This window comes from Micrasema longulum, unplaced genomic scaffold (genome assembly GCF_059751315.1).
Source record: "Micrasema longulum isolate JH-2025_06_02 unplaced genomic scaffold, ASM5975131v1 h1tg000444l, whole genome shotgun sequence".
NCBI lineage: Eukaryota > Metazoa > Arthropoda > Insecta > Trichoptera > Brachycentridae > Micrasema > Micrasema longulum.
Genome location: NW_028277643.1, coordinates 1,147,720 through 1,165,825, shown reverse-complemented (window position 1 = coordinate 1,165,825; position 18,106 = coordinate 1,147,720). Strand labels below are relative to the sequence as shown.

Genomic DNA, 18,106 nt, shown 5'->3' with positions numbered 1-18,106 from the left:
ACTGGAAATATACAAGACGATGACGAAACATTCACAAAATACCGCACAAAAACACTACCACCTTAAAAAAGCAAAAAAAAAACGTAGGACAGTCAAAAATACTATACAATGGGCATTGAATACAAATTCAAAATCAACCTGAACAAGTACACGATGATTACTCTTACCAGACGAAAAATAACATGACTTTACCTTATAATATTACTTATATAACCCCAACTAATAAAATAAAAAAAATGAAAATATAAATATAAAAATAAAATACATTTTTACGTTACGAATAAGTAAGTTTAGAGTTTTTTTTTTTAATATTCAGAAATATAAAAAATTAAATAAAAATAACATTTGATATGTAACATTATCATTTCTATAAAAATCCGTGATTACTTAAAAATAATAATTGAAAGTATTTCACTAAAGCCTATGTATTCTGTTATATAAATTGACCTCTTAATTAATATCGGACCTTCTATATGCCTTTTTCATTTTAATTAAAAATAAATACTGGCGTTTTTACAATTTACCAAAATATTTAAATTTTCGGGGCCATTTTCAGCGAGTTGTAAATAATTCGAATTAGAAAATGGGTATCAAGTTATGATAGAGTGCGGTTAGGACCTCAGACCTTTGATCAGTGAGTCCATGACACTATCCACGGGGCCACCACCTGACCCAATATTGTGTAACCCGATATTGTTTCGTTGAGACATTCCAACAAGGGAATTAATAAGGGTAAATCAGTAAATTTATAAAAAGGCTCTATTTAAGAATACAACGGATGTACATTTTACTCTGAAAAATATGAATAATTTTCATGAAAGAAACGAAAATAACTTATTTAAAATCTAATTTTGTCTACAACCGCGAGACAGATACAATTTTGAAAATTTCAACCCTCGTGGAATACTTTGAAAAAAATATGAAAAGGCGATTAGTAAGGATTTCATTTTGTCGGGGGAAAATAAGGTGGTAGAACCAGAGGGAAATAAGTCATCTTTTTGCCGTTTATAATAAAGAGAAAGGTTCCGTTACAAGTTAATTTAGCAAGGGATGAAAAACCCGCCATAACTATACGTGCTCGTTAACAGCATTCTCTAGCGAATACTTTTCATTAATTAAACCTGGGGTGGTTATTTTTTTAAATACAGGTGTCAAGAGGTAAAATGCATTGTCGGGGAAGGTAATCGACGGAAAAGAATTACTATTTCCTGAGGTAATCTGTTTCTAAAAAGGTTCAAGCTCTGTCTAATCATGTAACAAAAGGCACGAGATAAAAAGGCGCTTGACCTCAAAATAATTTATATTCCTAATCATATGTAATTTACGATTTTAAAATAATTTATGGTGCTTGTCAATTAGATTTATGAGTAAATAATGAATATTTCTGCTCTAATATGTAAAGATCTTTTATGACGTTAGCACGATTACTTAAGTGATTATATTAAAATCTAAATTATTTGCTTCTACCCTATAGAGCAAGATTAATATGTAATTTATTACTCTTATGCATATTTTTTTAGGACCAACGTTTGATTTATTTCATTTCAATTTTTTTTCTAAAAGGTATCTAGTATCTTTTTTATAATTTGTCATTTCATTTATTTACTTTCAATTGAATTTTTTATTTTCTACATAAACATTTCACCTTTTTATTAGATAAAGAATAAAAATAATCAGGTATTATCAGGTAAATAATAAGTTGTAATGAAAGTCACTTTATGCAAGATGTTAAAGGACAATAATCAATATAACGAAAATATATTGTAGAAAGGTTATTATTACCTAAGGGACCGTGCCCGAAAATTTGTTCGCGGACAGTTATTCGATAATGTTTAGTTGGACAATACATTCAATTGATAATACGATTTGTGTATAAAAATGTAAAAACAATTCTGCCTCTAGCCCTTTAGAAGAGTTTACGAAAATACAGGTATGGCGTTTTATTTTCTTACACAAAGCAATTTTATTTTCACTTATCCGAAGAGATACTGTAGCGAAAAATTGTATTGCCCGATTATTGTATCGACGGAGAAACGTCAGGGAACAAATTTCTGGTTAACAACTGTCGGTGACCAAAAATTGTTGCTACTTTATGCTAATTGCACCTAAAGTGTTCAACTCTCCGTAGCAAAATCTCAAAGAAATAAAAGAAACAGTAATAAAATCAATTATTTTTGGTATGTGTATATATATTTACATATTTATACACACACAATTCTGGGTTTTATCCCAAGGGGGAGTAGGTATATTTTTATTTATATCACTACAGAGATGGGTAGAATTTTTGTTTCAAGATTATGGATATTCGAGCGTTTACAGGGCTTATGACCTGTCATAGGTTGGGTTCAAGTGGCCACTTTTATGTAGATACTACAACATTCCCCATTCCGCTTATTAGCGAATATCCATATCTGCAGGCGATTACTAGTAATTAATTTAACTCGGATAGAGTCTTAGCTACATAAATAAAGTAATTTGCTTTAATACTTAACCTCAATATCAAATACATAGATGGCGCTCCAAACGCGCTAGCGAAAGCTTTCCTTGTTTCATGACATATATACAAAAACCAAAAATGTCACCGATATGGATATTCGCTAATAAGCGGAATGGGGAATGTTGTAGTATCTACATAAAAGTGGCCACTTGAACCCAACCTATGACAGGTCATAAGCCCTGTAAACGCTCGAATATCCATAATCTTGAAACAAAAATTCTACCCATCTCTGTAGTGATATAAATAAAATCAATTATTTTTTTGTTAAGTGTGGCAGAACTTTTTCTACTGCTGCATTAAATTATTATAAGGTGATACTAGTTTTAAAAAAAGAGAAAATACTTTATCAATGCAGGCTAAGAGTGAGGAAAGTTTTTATGACAACGATATTTTATTAAAAATGCGAGCACAAAATTCAAATTAAAATAAAACGATTTGCGTATTTTTACATTTAATTTTTGCCCAACAATAGGCCAGAAGGCCTAATTACAGTAGTTATCACCAGGAATCGAACATGAAACTTTTCGTGTCGTGCATGCATGCGTAAATATGGATAAGTATACCACGTGTGCGTACTCATTTAGAAAACATCCTAAAAACGTTTATTTTGAAAACAAAATTTGAACATTTAAAAAAGGATTGCCTCCTTTAATAACCAAGGAAAACTTAAGCCCTCCATAAGGGGTTATAAATTTGAATCAACGAGGATTCGTCTTTTTTACCCCTAAAAGCAAATTAGATACCACAGAAAAAACTATGCTTATACAAGACGAAATAAAGAAGGAATGTCATATAAAAAATGTAAAGAATTCCTCAACATTGTGTAGAAAGGTTAAGTTATGTAAAAAGTTATTTAAAATTATTGTTGCTAGGCACCTACCTTTTAAAGTTGCAATTGACTACTACATCAAATTTAGAAGACTCTTAAAATTTCAGATGGCTGTTTAACGCAGTTAAATTTTTACTTAACTTTCTTAAGTGCATGCAAAATTTTAAGACATTTGATATTTTATTTACGATAAAATGGTCCTCAAATCGAATTTTAAATTTTTCGATCATTAATTTTTATGTCTTTAACTTTTTTATTTCCGTGTTAAAATTGAGCCGCCACTGACAAAAATAGCCAGTTTTTTCATTTGAGGAAATGGACGAAATAAAAGCAAGTTATAAAAGTACAAACAAAAACAGGTTGTATAAAAACGCTATTTTATGGGACTTTAAGGCAAAATGGCAAGAAGCTGCTTTGGAAAAAAATGAGTTTTTATAACATTTCTAAGCTTGTTGAGTACATGTCTTATTATGAATTAACACTACCCAATTTTTAATTAAAACTGTGTTTGATTTGCAGGGGTTTGACTAATAAAGAGTGTAGAAATTATACTATAATTAAAAAATCTAAATGCATATGCGGGACAGTCAAAAATACTATACAATGAACATAAACACTACATTGATGTACTTACCTGAATATTAAAAAAAAAATGTGAAAAAAAAATCAGTATTAAAAGTGAGCACATACTCTAGTATATACTCGCGTCTACGCGACATTACGTGAATTGACCTGATAGTATGTTAATATAATCTCAACGGGTTTTTAAAATTATCAATTAAAAAAACGGACGCCGCAACTTCTGTAATCTAACAGGGCGATTTTGCTGGCTGATTAAAATATCTCCCGAGAGTTCCAACTACTTTTGCTTATTTTACCAGGCATCATTTTCTATATTCTTTTGTCCTGAATGTCCACAGCCGAAGATTTGCTGGCAATTCATGTCTAAACTATGGGACGCAGGACTGACTTAAGAGGGCGCACAAGAGTTGGCTGGCTACTAACAGAGAATAAAAGAAAGTACCTCCTTCTGTAACCCGAAACCTTTTTTTTGACCGCAGGTCTTCCGATTGGTTTCACTCATACACAAAAGGAATGCTTTTTTGTCAATAAACGAGTTACTCATTTCAAATTTTAAATTTTACGTATCACGACTTTAACTGAATTTAACTCTACTACTTTCACTGCCCCTTTTTGCCAAATTATGTAAAAGGCCATTGTCGGATATTGTCATTCCTCCTCATGACCATATTTTTAATATTTTTTTTAGTAAAAGAAATATTTGCGTTATTATGATTTACGAGTTTTATCTATTTCGTGGATTTACCCAAATATTTCATTTTGAGGGTCACTTGCAACGAGTTGTAAATAACTATTAGAACATGTGAATCAAGTTGGGGTAGAAAGGGATTCGAACCACGGACCTTTTATCCGTGAGTCCGAGACACTAGCCACAAGACCACAACCCTATTCGATATTGCTAACTCGAATGGTAGCATAAACTGAACTTACATGTATCACAATACCCAATGTCCATTAGAGTAATTATTTAATTTACAGAGAAAATACAAAAGGATGTTTGTGAATTTCAAACGCTTCAACCAATGAACGGACATGTAAAGACAATTTATAAAAAAAAAACAATTGGGACACGCCAATGGTAAATCTCTATGGTGCATAAAAAAAAATCTCTCTGGTTCCATAATCCAGGAAGAAAATACAAGAATACGTTTGAAAGGTCAGACTGCGCATCCTCGTAGGTCTGTAACATAAAAAAGTAAGCAAAATGGCACCCTAATCACTACACTACAAGGTGAATTTTAAATTATATTCTTTATATTTTCCATTAAAAAACATTACTAAAATTTAAAAATTTAGGTACAGAGTTACCAATAAGTGCCATAAAAAAAGGAATTGTTATGATAATTATTTGTACTTCTTTCTTAAAATTTTGTATTCTGACTACGTTTTGTTTACTTTCTTCATTTCATTAAAGAAACATATTATTCCAAATTATTATAATGTAGTGTTGCTGTTTTTAATTTTGCATTTAAGAAAATTGTTCTAGTTCTCGCACTTAAATTTCGCGAAGGAGATACATTAATAAATATAACAATGTGGTCCAAATTTGAAGTAAACAATTATTTTTGGATAACGATTTCATGTATTTAATGATGTATCTTTGCTAATGAACAGCGAATTAGAATTTATTTTCTCTAAATATTAAGGGATGTACGATACAATTATTAATTGTTTATATGATATTACTCGTCAATTTTGTTAATTGCCAGGAAATTAAAAACAACCAGCCTTCTCGAATCTCCCCTGTAAACACAATTTCACTGAGAAACCACAAAAACAATTTTGTAAGTAGATAATAGTTATTTCTTCTTAATAGTTTTTTACCGTGCAAAAAGTACGGTTTTCGATTCGCTACATTGTTAACATGAAATATTTAAAAATATATTTTTAAAAATTAAATGAGACATAAAATTGTGCCATCATGTAAAAAAAAATACTAGAATACTTTGCAATTAGTGTTATAATGAAGTGTCCTATGTACAATTCACTCTTCTCAGATAAAAACACTTTCCATTTCTCGACATAACACATAATTCCCAAGCCTGTCTAATACCTTTTTGTTCAACGCGCCAGACTTTGGAATGAGCTACCTCTTCATTTTAAAAAATGCACTTTCCGTGGCCACTTTTAAAAAACACCTGAAACATTTTTTTTCTCAGAACCCTTATAAAATCTTAGTAAATTATTTCAAAAAATCTTTCTTGTTTTATTTTTTTAAATCTAAAAATTGATTTAATATTTCATTTCTCAGGTAAGAATCTCTTTTACAACCCCCTACTTCTCTCTTACCCAGCCGCTTCTCTTGTACGCTTCCGGTGCGTATCGCTTTGTTAGTTAAATACGTTTTTTATCCCTTTTTTTGTTGGGGAGGGATTTGTGGAAGGGATACTAGTTTGAGAAACTAAACATTCACTCCATTTTCAAATAACAATAAAAAATAATTTTTGAGAAAAAATTACGATTTTTTAAAGTTTACTATGAGGAATGTTCTTTTGAAGTTTCTCGGTCTGGCCCCGATGCACCGTGTATAATGAGGAAAGTGGAAACAAGTACTGAGGTTGGAAGGGAACAGGAAGAAGATCCAGGAAAGAAAAGGGATTAATAAAATTGTTTTGAAAAAAATTAGGATAATGTAGAATTTTTTTTGTAGTGGTTTTAAAATATTTTGCCATCACTGGATGAAAATCACTACGGCGTCATGGATAATGCCTCATATCACAATGTCAAATTGGACCATCTTCCAAATAAACATTGGAAAAAATATGACACTATTTAATGGCTCGAAGACAAAGAAGATATTAATATTGACACAACAATGATCAAAGCGGAGTTGTTGCGGGTTGTCAGCCCGTACAGGGGGACACATGACAAGTATGTGGTAGATGTCACCGTAAGCGAAGCAAATAAAACTGTGCTTCAAATAACCCCCTATCATTTCGAATTAAATACAATTGAATTGGTGTCGTCGATGGCAAAACACCACGTAAAAGTTAACACTACCACTTTCAATATAAGTGATATGAGAACACTTATATATACAAAAAGGTATTGAAAGAGTTACACCAGACCATTGGAATAATTTTGTTGAACATATTATTAATATTGAGCAAAAATTTTGGCATGTTGATGATATTGTTGATGAACTCGAGGACAATAATGATAAAACATTGACTTTCGATGTTTTAAGTGTGTCATTTGAGGAAGATTATTTTTTGGGTTTAGTGACATTGATGACATTTTCAAATATGGATAAATTTCTTAACCGATTTGATAAATCTGATAAAATAATAACATAAAATGCAATATTTATATTCTAGGACTATAACCATGTATATTATTACCATCATTAAATGTATAAATTGCTATAATTTTTTTTATTGTGAGTAGGTAATAATAATTAAAATATAACTAAAATCAATGAATCAATATGATTCAAATGATTAATCTGGATTAAATGTGTTAAGTTAGTAGTGAGGGAGGAGGCGGAGACATGCGCTGACGCAAGTAGATCTTATGTTGAATCGAGAATATGTCTATAAACTAATGGATTATTATAAATTTATAAATTTCAATATATATAATACAGATATGTAATTCAGTAATACATAGTATCGCAAAGTTAAGATCATGTATCTTTAATTTAAGTTTTTTTCTTTCATAATTTCATCATTCCATTTTGAAATTAATTTTGATGGTAAAAATACAAATGACAATAATTCAATAGAACAATATTGATAATAGTAATAAAATTATGTGGTAATGTACATTTCAATAGTCAAGTAAACAGATTAATAAATAATTTTGTAATAAAATGAATAAAGCAACTTTATCTTATCTCCCTTAGTAGATTCACTTCTTTTTTTATTCATAAAAGCGTTTTTTTATATATTTATTCTGCTTGTGTAAGAAAAGGTTTTCGGCGTATATATTGTTGTGCTATATTTAGTTATAAAGATGCTAAACTTGCTTTGTTTCTTTGTTGTTCTCAATACGTGTTATTTTTAAATGTTAATATTATTAATGTCCCGAATTGAGTTGTTGTAACTCTTGGGAATGTAATTCAACGTATCATATTTGTAAAATACTTTGTGTTAAAAAAAATATTTTTTTAACCACGCAGTTCGTAAGGCGGCCAGTTAGTAAGACGGCCAACTGTGAAACTGGCGTCGCGGGTTCGATTCCCGCCAGTTGCAAGAAAAAAATTCCAAACTGGTTTCAAAACAAAACTAGCTTCTTTCTCAAGGTATACATAACTTTAAAACCCTAACTTGTCTCTTTTTTCCCCGCATGCCGATGATAGTGTTGTTGCTTGTCAACTCAGTGCTTTCCATTGTCTTTTGGGAGACAATTTTTGGGAAATTGCAAATTTACTCGTCATTTCGACGAATGGTTAGGGTTTGTGTTTAATTGTGGGTGAGAAGTCGTAATACTTAAAATATAATATCCAGCACTAAAACTTGATGAAAAAGTCTCAACTTTGCAAAAACTTGACTTTGCCAGTTTTCCTTGCATGTTCAGGATATTATGTTGGCGCTCCTCTTAAAAAATATATTTATAATTTATTGTGTAACAAAGAGGAAAAACGTTTTAAAGGATGAAATCTAGGGATTTACAGGGTTTATGGCCTGTAATTGACTGGTTTACATGCTGTGTAACATTAAACACTCTACCAATCTTTAAAGATCTACATTTCCTTAACTCTTCCATCTGTTGAATTTTGTGAAGTAAAAGAGATGAATGAATCTTAATTGATGTAATAGAGATTAATAAGGCTGAATTATTTCATCCATTACTAGGTAACGCTTGTAAATACTTTTCCATTTTCATACTTTTCATGCTAGTTGGTTGAATCAACAATATGTTGAGCATGTAAAAATGTTTGTAGACGAGACAGAATTTCTCGCAATGGAGAGAAAACTTTTTTGAGACTGGAATAATAATGTTCTTCTTTTGCTAAATTTTAATCTGAATAACTCTACTGATTGCAATCTAGCCCTGTGTACAAACATTTGGACATTATTTAAAAAAATATATATATAAACACAAAGTATAATGCATTTTGAATACCCACTAGGTAAGAAATATACCGGTATAGTGTACATAAGTATAATGTATGTATATGTAGTATGTATATGCGAGTATGTGGGTAGGCTCAGTACAACTCAAGTGGCTGAGTTAGCGAGAGTCAGGGTTATATAAGCCCCTAAAGCTCGTGAAGTGCCACAATCGGGTCAGGGGTGGCTCGCAACCCCGACCTCAAAAACCCGAATCTTTTTATATAAACCCCAACACAGTTATTATACCGAGAAAGCTAATAACTCGGTCAATTTAATTGAAATAAATCGAATTACGCAAACATGTATTGCTTTTTACTTGGAAAATGTACTACTGATTTTTTTAAAATAAAGTGACTATTTTTATAAGCGGCTTGTAAAATCCTACGTTTTGAGCTGTGAAATGTCTATTTTTGTTAATTTTCTACTAAATAATATATAAACCTCATCCACTGTAATATTTTCAGTTGGTGTGTCTAAATCTTTGAAGAATTATATCATAATTTTAAATTGAATAAAAAAGTAACCGTCGAGAAGAATATTTTTTTTCAGGGTTTGCCATTTTGTAAAGTTTTAAAGATCGAATAAAATACTGCGGCAGTTTGGAGGAAAAAAGAAATGGATACTTGCGATGCATTTTTTTTCCAGTTGATCCGTGGTATTGCAATGGTATTCAATTTGGGAATAATGGAGAGCATTTTTCTTCATCTTCCTAATGACTACCTACCTTAGATGTAGACGATAAAAGATGTTTTATATTCTTGCTTGCAGAATTAGCCTGCCAATGGTAATGCCATTAGGAATGCTATCTAAACTAATCTATTAATGTTTCTCAAAAGGTTCTTTGGAATAACCTTCTTCTTCATACTCTTCTTGTTAATATTTTATTAAGTGCAAAATTCATATTTACAGCGAAAATTCAATATTTTCAATAAAATAACAAAATCAATTAAAATAGATTTATTTGCAAACAAGCATAATGATGCACAATAAGTTTTTCTGGGTTATTATGCCGTGTGTCGTTCGTACTCTCTACCGACGTTTTGGATCGCGTTACAGCGTCCATCATCAGGGTTGATGTTATTTGTGTATGAATATGTGTTACGTTAGGTACTTAGAATTTTCACCGTGTCGTAGTCGTTTTTGTGTGATGTTATGTATTTGGGACTTGTACCGTGTCGTAGTCGTTTAGATTAATGTGTACCATTATGTACTTAGGATCTATACCGTATCACAAATCTGTGTTACATTGCAATCTTTATGCGATTTCTTTATGACTGGGTACCAGGATGTTTTAATCGCATCCCATCATCTCTGTTTTATGTTGTCGGGATGTTTGTAAATCTCAATTGCTTCTTTTACTAGTCGTGTTTGGTGGTTCTTTGGCCTTCTAGAAGGAGTAGCTATGGGTAATCCACTTTCACCCGTAATAGCGAATTTTTTCATGGAGAGCTTTGAAATTACCGCTTTGGATACTGCTCCCTTCGTCCCCAAAGTCTGGCGGCGTTACGTTGATGATGTTTTTGTGATATGGGATCATGGATCAGATAAACTCAAAGTGTTCCTAGAACACCTGAATAGCCTGCATCCTTCTATACAGTTTACAATGGAAAAAGAACAAAAACGGGTCCTTCCATTCCTTGATGTCGAAATTATGAGAAAACAAGACGGGAGCCTGGGCCATAAAGTGTATAGAAAGCCGACTCATACTAATCGGTACCTTCATGCTACCTCTCACCATCATCCGTCCCAAAAACTGGGTCTCATAAATACATTTGCCAGAAGGGCGACTCGTATTTGTGAAGAAACATGTTTAGAAACTGAATTGAACATATTAACAAACGCGCTGGAAGGAAACGGATACAAAAAGAAAGAGATTTTGGCTAGAATAGCTTCTATATCAAACACAAACAAGACGTATGACAGCAATAACGATGACTATAAAGGGATAGCTTGTTTGCCATATGTAAAGAATATTACGGATAGAATTTCCAAAATCCTTAAAAAACACCAGATTAAAACTGTGTTCGGCACGTCGGCAAAAATAAGAGATTTTCTTAAATCAGCAAAGGACCGGGATCCTCTCGAAACCGACGGCATTTACAAATTGGATTGTAAAAACTGCCCTAAGGTTTACATCGGGCAGACTGCCAGAAATATAACAAAGAGAGTAAAGGAGCACATGAGTGCATGCAGGCTCGGCTACCCCGAAAAATCGGCCTTGGCCGAGCACCACATAGAAACGGGGCATAAGTTTGCCTTTGAGCCGATAATCTTAGTGAGGCCAAAGAACCACCAAACACGACTAGTAAAAGAAGCAATTGAGATTTACAAACATCCCGACAACATAAACAGAGATGATGGGATGCGATTAAAAACATCCTGGTACCCAGTCATAAAGAAATCGCATAAAGATTGCAATGTAACACAGATTTGTGATACGGTATAGATCCTAAGTGCATAATGGTACACATTAATCTAAACGACTACGACACGGTACAAGTCCCAAATATTCATACACAAATAACATCAACCCTGATGATGGACGCTGTAACGCGATCCGAAACGTCGGTAGAGAGTACGAACGACACACGGCATAATAACCCAGAAAAACTTATTGTGCATCTTAACGGCCGTGAAAATCTAAGAAGTTTAAGCATAATGATGTGCGGCGTTTGCTATCGAAATGATTTTGTAGTGTTTTTCGTTTGGATTTAGATAATTGTTAATTTTATGTTCGAGTATATATTTTAACTAACTGTGGTGCCATTTTTTTTGTCGGCCTCGTAGTGTAATGGTCAGCGCGTTAGCCTGCCATGAAAGAGCTCTCGGGTTCGATTCCCAGCATGGTTGATATGAACTATTTATTTTAAAGGGTGTTTTCACACTAGAATATTTCATCGTCCCTGGACTGGTACCTGAAGCTTAAAACTGATTATCTTACCTTCATGTAACAAAAATGATCAAGATACAATGCGATTGGTGTACCAATTTAGTGCCCTGTGCACCATTAGGTGTGGAAAGGGAATGATAAGATAATGATGTGGTGATATTTGTGAAAATTTGTTGTAGGCTAATTGGTTTTAGTTTTTATATTTGATAATTTTAGCTGTTGGTTATCCGAATAAATGAAAAAAAAAGAGCATATCTCCGATAGCCAAATATATCGACATCTTTTATGTTACTTAAAGAAAGTTCAGAGGATAGTTTCCGTTTACTCTAATTACTGTGTATTTTTATTTTACTTTTTTCGCATTTAAATTGTAGTGTATACATTTTTATTTATATCCCTACAGAGATGAGGTAGAATTTTTTTTTTTCAAATTCAGGATTATGGATATTCGAGCGTTTACAGGGCTTATGACCTGTCATTGGCTGGGTTAAGTGGCCACTTTAAGTAGGTACTACAACATTCCCCATTCCGCTTATTAGCGAATATCCACACCAGGTAACATTTTTGATTTTTGTATTTGTAAAATATATACCTACTCCTTCTTGGGAAAAAATCCAGATTTGTGTGTGTACAAGTACACGTACCAAAAATAATGTAGTGTATATATTTATAAGCGAATAATCGTAATGACGTGCGGTGTTTGCTTTCGAAATAATTGGTAGTGTTTTTCTCTTTTCTTTTGGATTTACATTGGATAACTGTTCTTATTAAACCGTCTTAAAATAGTATAAAGATTAATTATTAAAGTCATTTTAAAGAAACCTTCAACATTCAATACGGAAAGTCTATATAAAATATTTAAGGTTCATTCAGTAGACACTATTTATAAAATAAATTCTATTATACAAATTTATAAAGATGAAAAAATAAAAGAATTTGAGATGAATAAGTCACTTAGATACCAACATAATATTAAAATTCCTAAATCAAGTATTCCATACAAATCATGGTCAAAATAGCTTTTTCTTTAAAGTTATAAAAAATTATAATAATCTTCCCAATGAACTAAAATTATTAAAAATAATATATAAATAAATAAATTTATAGTTAATCTAAAGGAATTTTTTGAACACGTGTAAAAACAAAATTAAATTTTAATTAGTATTAATGTATCATTGTTTTATATTTTTTCTTTAAATATACTCTGTATTTCTTTTTCTTTTTCATGTACTCATATTAAAAATTATAAAAACTCCTATAAATAAACAACTAAAACAGTGTAAGTCACTCTCCATGCACAAGAGTTAGTCTCTTTTTTTGGAGTTACAGTGATAACATTTACTAGATGTGTAAAAGAAGATATGTTCAGAATTTTACAAAAACATATACTATTTATGAAATTCATAATTTTAAAAAAATTAAAAAAATTAAACTTTAAAAAAAAATTATGTTTGAGAATATTTTTTGACTTACTGTGATACAAATTGTGAAAATCTGTAATTGGCTTATTTGTAATGTCTTTCGTTGTATATAAAAGATAAATATAGCTGTTGGTTATCAGAATAAAGCATAAAAAATATTTAAATGTCTGGGCTTTTTTAATAAAGTAAAATGGGTAATACGAGTAAAAATATCATTCTAAATGCATCTACACCTTGTTTGAATTGGACAAGCTGAAGCGTTTTGAAGTTTGTAATTTTGCTTGAGTTTTGTAATTATTTACAAGTATAATGTGGAATTTTCGTTGAAATACCACGAAGATAAGCACGTTTACAAGTAAAGGCTCTTCGGAGAATATCTGTTTATGCATGGAAATGGTCTTGTTGAACACAGTACACATGCAGCGCCAGCAACTATGGAAATTTGGTTTCATTTAAAAAAAGTTACTCAGCATGCATACGGTTTGCTGCAGGAGTCTACTCCGAGAATATTATCAAGATAAATATATATTATTAACATATTCAAATAGATATGCAGACATTTTAGATTAGGAATTATGGAAGTTCAGGCTTTTACGGGACTTATGTCCTTTCATTGGCTGGTTAAAGTGGCCACTTATGTTTGAACTTTCGCATCAAAAAAGGGTGAATGCTGCACAGAAAGTTAAATGATCACTTCAACAAGCCAACGACAGGTTTTTGTTCGTTATAATTTTCAAATCTACATATTGTATAGTTTAGAAATGTTGATAATTTTTATACAAATATAGTTTAACCATAATTAGATATTACTTAAAAATACAACATTTATAGTCAGTGGCCGGAGAAGTGACGTCCAAAGGTAAAATGTAGGTGCCTCATATTGAGGGGTATTCGAATCACCGCTATGAATGTTCCGCGATTTCGCGTAGTTTTTGAGTTATGATTTTTTTAGTGGGTTTTAGAAAATTTTCTTAATTTGAGGAAGGTTTTTTGGGGATTTTTTTCCGTAACTCATTTTTTTACTGCACTGTATTGTAGAAAAATTATTAGGACTAATTTAACGTAGTTATGCAGAAAGCAGTCAGCCATAGAAAAGTGAAACTGCGATAATAGCACCTTTGTGAGAAGAGTGAATTATCAAATCTCCACAACAGTTGGAATGTTTTTGACTTTGACAAATGATTAACAATGAATATTTTAGTTTTTTTGGTATTATCAACCAGAATCTTATTTTGTATTTGAACAGTGTGAATGAATTTTAAAGTACCGTAAGATTTTTTTAGTCCTGTGGGTGTTTTTTTCAAATCGAGAAATTCCGTTTTTGTGATCAGCACTATTTTCAGAAGGTGATGTTTACCGTTTTTTGTATGAAAGCAGTCTGAATGTTTTTAGCAGAACATGAAATTAATCTTACTACACCCGATAACACCCGTATTTTCGAAATTGTAGACTGGCTGCTTTCTGCATAACTACGTTCAATTATCATAGAAAGTGTGTTAACTAACAAAAAATAACTTTTAGATATAAAATGGCGACACTAAAAGCAGTAACCACAAGGGGAGAACGACTAAGAAATTTTCCACCTCAGTATCTTTGAAGGCTGATTTCAGAGAATAAAAACGTATTAAGTACTATTTTTTTATATTATTACAAAAGCTTAGACTTTAGCAATGTTTCAAAAGTTATTCAAAAACTAAGGAATTGCCTTTTTAGATTTTTAATTTTAAGTTGAAAATTTAAGTCTGACTCGCTTGAACTTAATTTTTCCATTTTAGGTCAAAACTTTTATAGCTTTCATTAATGTTACGAAGCTGATTATTTTATGCGTGAAATCACATTTAAAAAAAAAAGAGTTTTGAAAAATCCCGAAAAACCTTTCACAAATTAAAAAAATAAATTAAAAGGCGATCTTTTGGCGAGCATTTAAAAATAAATAACTTGAAAAAATACATGGGGGTAATTCGAATACACCTCAAAATGAGGCACCTACATTTACGATGACGTTTATGTAAAATTGTATCTATTTATTTAATTATGGGACAGAGTTATATCGCTAAATCACATATTTTAGTATTTCAACGATATTTGGGGACCCCAAGATACACAATAGACTGTTAATTCAGGTAATAATAATTTGCCTTTGTTGTGGAGAAGGTTTCCATTTAAATTAGGTTCATACGATGTACCAATATTTTTTTGTTTTTTTCTTGGATATGGTCATTCCAGTTACGTCATAAAGGTAAATTTATTTTTAAATATGACAGTTACTGCATATTTAGTTACTCCACAAAGTAAAGTTTTGAACAAATTAAAAGGTGCTGTCGGGAACAAAACGTCTAAAAAAAATTAAAACTAAAAATAAACACTAACTTTTGTCCGCGATCATACTAGGGACCAGTTGCGCAAATATGAGTTTGGTTAAATATAGTTAAAAGTTAAATAATTGATGCGTTTTCATCATAACGAAGGAAATTTTTTTTTACATCGAACTGGTCCTAAGCCAAGAAATCAAATCGTCAGGATCGTTGGACAACAACGAATGTGATTTTTTTCAAATTTACGTGACAGCGGTTTAAATTTTTTGACACTTTATGTCACAACTTAATAAGTACAAAAGTAAACCATTTGATACTTGGGTTAGTTATTTATACATATTTTTTAAACCTGGAAAAAAAAACTTTTATGTAACTTTTTCAATTCAGAAAGTCAATGTCGCATTTTTCGCTCAGACATTGTTGTTCTACTACCCCGACTAAATAAAAAACCGAGTTTTCAACTTGTTTTTATTTCACCTGTCTCCAAGTTTACCGGTTAGCATGTTTGGCTACAACACAAAAGTCCCAGTATTGGTTTCTGATAAAGTCAAGAAATACAATATAAAGAAAAAACTACTTTTTGTATTACATTATGCTTTTAATTCGAACTTGCTAGCAAATTGTAATTTTTTATTTGTGTTTTTACGTTGCCTAACAATTTAACAATAAATTGTGTAAATTTTTCAAGATATTTGAATTAGTTCCTCTCATTTAAATAGTTTTGTTTTTTTACCGTTAAATTGTTCGAATTAAAAAACCATATATTTTACAAATTATCAGTATTCAATTATTTCCTAAGAGTTAATATTTTTTTGTTTTTCCTACAAATTAATATTTTTTCGAATTATCAGTATTTTCAGCTGCCCAGTGAAACTGAATTTAGAAATATCAGTGCGAAAGTACCTATTAATGAATCTTATTTCGAATTATACTTACATAATTATTCACACTACTACTGCCATCACGCCATTTTCTCATAGGGGTAAGCAGAGAGGATAGACCGCCACATTTGTCTATCCTGACATACGTTTATAGCTTCTTCTACAATAGTATAGCTTGTTATACACGCCCTTTGGTCGTGTCTGCTTTTCAAATAATCAAATTAGAGATTTTGGATTTTGTGAAAATGCTTCGTATTTTTTGTTCGTCCTCGTCCTCAGTTACCATTCATTCTCGCCATTTGTAAGTTTATCTTTACACCATTTTTTTGTCATTCATTCGTTTTACATAAATTAACTGTTATAATTACATTTTCTTAAATTTATCAATTATAGTATACCTGTCATAAATTTGCACTCTGGCCTGATTTCATAATTCGTTACATATTGCTTACGTCTTGAATTCTGCCTTGTAATATATTTCGAATTATTAGTATTGAATGTCTGTTCTATAAATTAACCCAATTTCGAAATTTCTTCAATATTTTGAGTTTGGCCAAATTTCGTGAACATGAACAGAATTCAACACCCGGGGAGTTATTAAAATTAATTTATTAATAGAAAACAAATATTAATGTTAATGATAACTCCCTAGGGGTTGAATCCAGAACTTGTCCTCAAAAACTGGACAACCTCAAAATTTTGTTGAAGAAACATTAAAATTGCAAAATGTTTTAAGACGTTGCCTAGTACGTTGGTAACATAATTCAGATTCTCGCCAACATCAAGATTAGTTGTTCAAATATAGGCAAAATGGTAAATGTTACGCGGTGTATAAAGTAGCCAATGACATGTCATAAACGCTGTAAATGTCTAGACTTCAATATTCCCTTCTTTAAAATTTTCTTCATTGTTTTTTATTCGAAACATTAGTTAAGAATTCTTTTTTTGTCCTAATTTCCTTTTTGCGGCCTTAATGAATTTCGAAATATCCGTGTTGACTTTTAAGACGTGGAAACGCGCCTTAAAATAACTACACCTTTCAAGAAAGTGGGAAAACATCAGCTTCTACGAAAGACCCGTTTACCACTATGTTTCCGGACTTTCAAATGCAAATGACACCGTGCTTGCTAAGCAAATTGTGGTCGAGCTTCATTATAAGTTGAGCATCGGTAATGACTTTTGTTTCTGGTTTCCTGTTATGGAACTCATCTAGTTTATGGTCTGTAGATGTCCGACAAATTAAAACCTCTTCCACACGACGCAACAAGGGGCAACCATTATCCTAATCCATTATTGGTAGCCTTCTAGAGACATTTCTCATTAGGATTAGAGGCCGTAAAAACGATATAATCGGTTTAAGTCAGGACAGCTTACATTGCATTGTAACGAGTATATGTGTGTTCTAGAAAATATAATATTTTGACAGTCGGCGACAGATAAAAGTATATACTTTGTTGAAAAAAAAGATTGGACACCATAAAATTGATTATTTTTTATTTCCTTTTTAATCACACTCAGTAGGATAAGTTCTGGGAAGGACTTTTATCATCATTATTATCATTTCCTTAAACACAACCAGTTATTTGTTGAAACACTTATACAATAAGGATTTATAATCCAATAATAGCGTATTT

At 31.3% G+C, this 18,106-nt stretch overlaps 1 protein-coding gene across 1 annotated transcript; it reads left to right on the top strand.

Annotated features, from left to right (window-relative positions):
- Window positions 1-10,367: 10,367 nt before the first annotated feature.
- On the top strand, window positions 10,368-17,685 carry LOC148281524 (uncharacterized). Its single transcript, XM_088226603.1, has 2 exons — window positions 10,368-11,215; window positions 17,517-17,685. Exons 1-2 carry the CDS (start codon window positions 10,368-10,370, stop codon window positions 17,683-17,685), a joined length of 1,017 nt encoding a protein of 338 aa, XP_088082729.1.
- The last annotated feature ends 421 nt before the right edge of the window (window positions 17,686-18,106 follow it).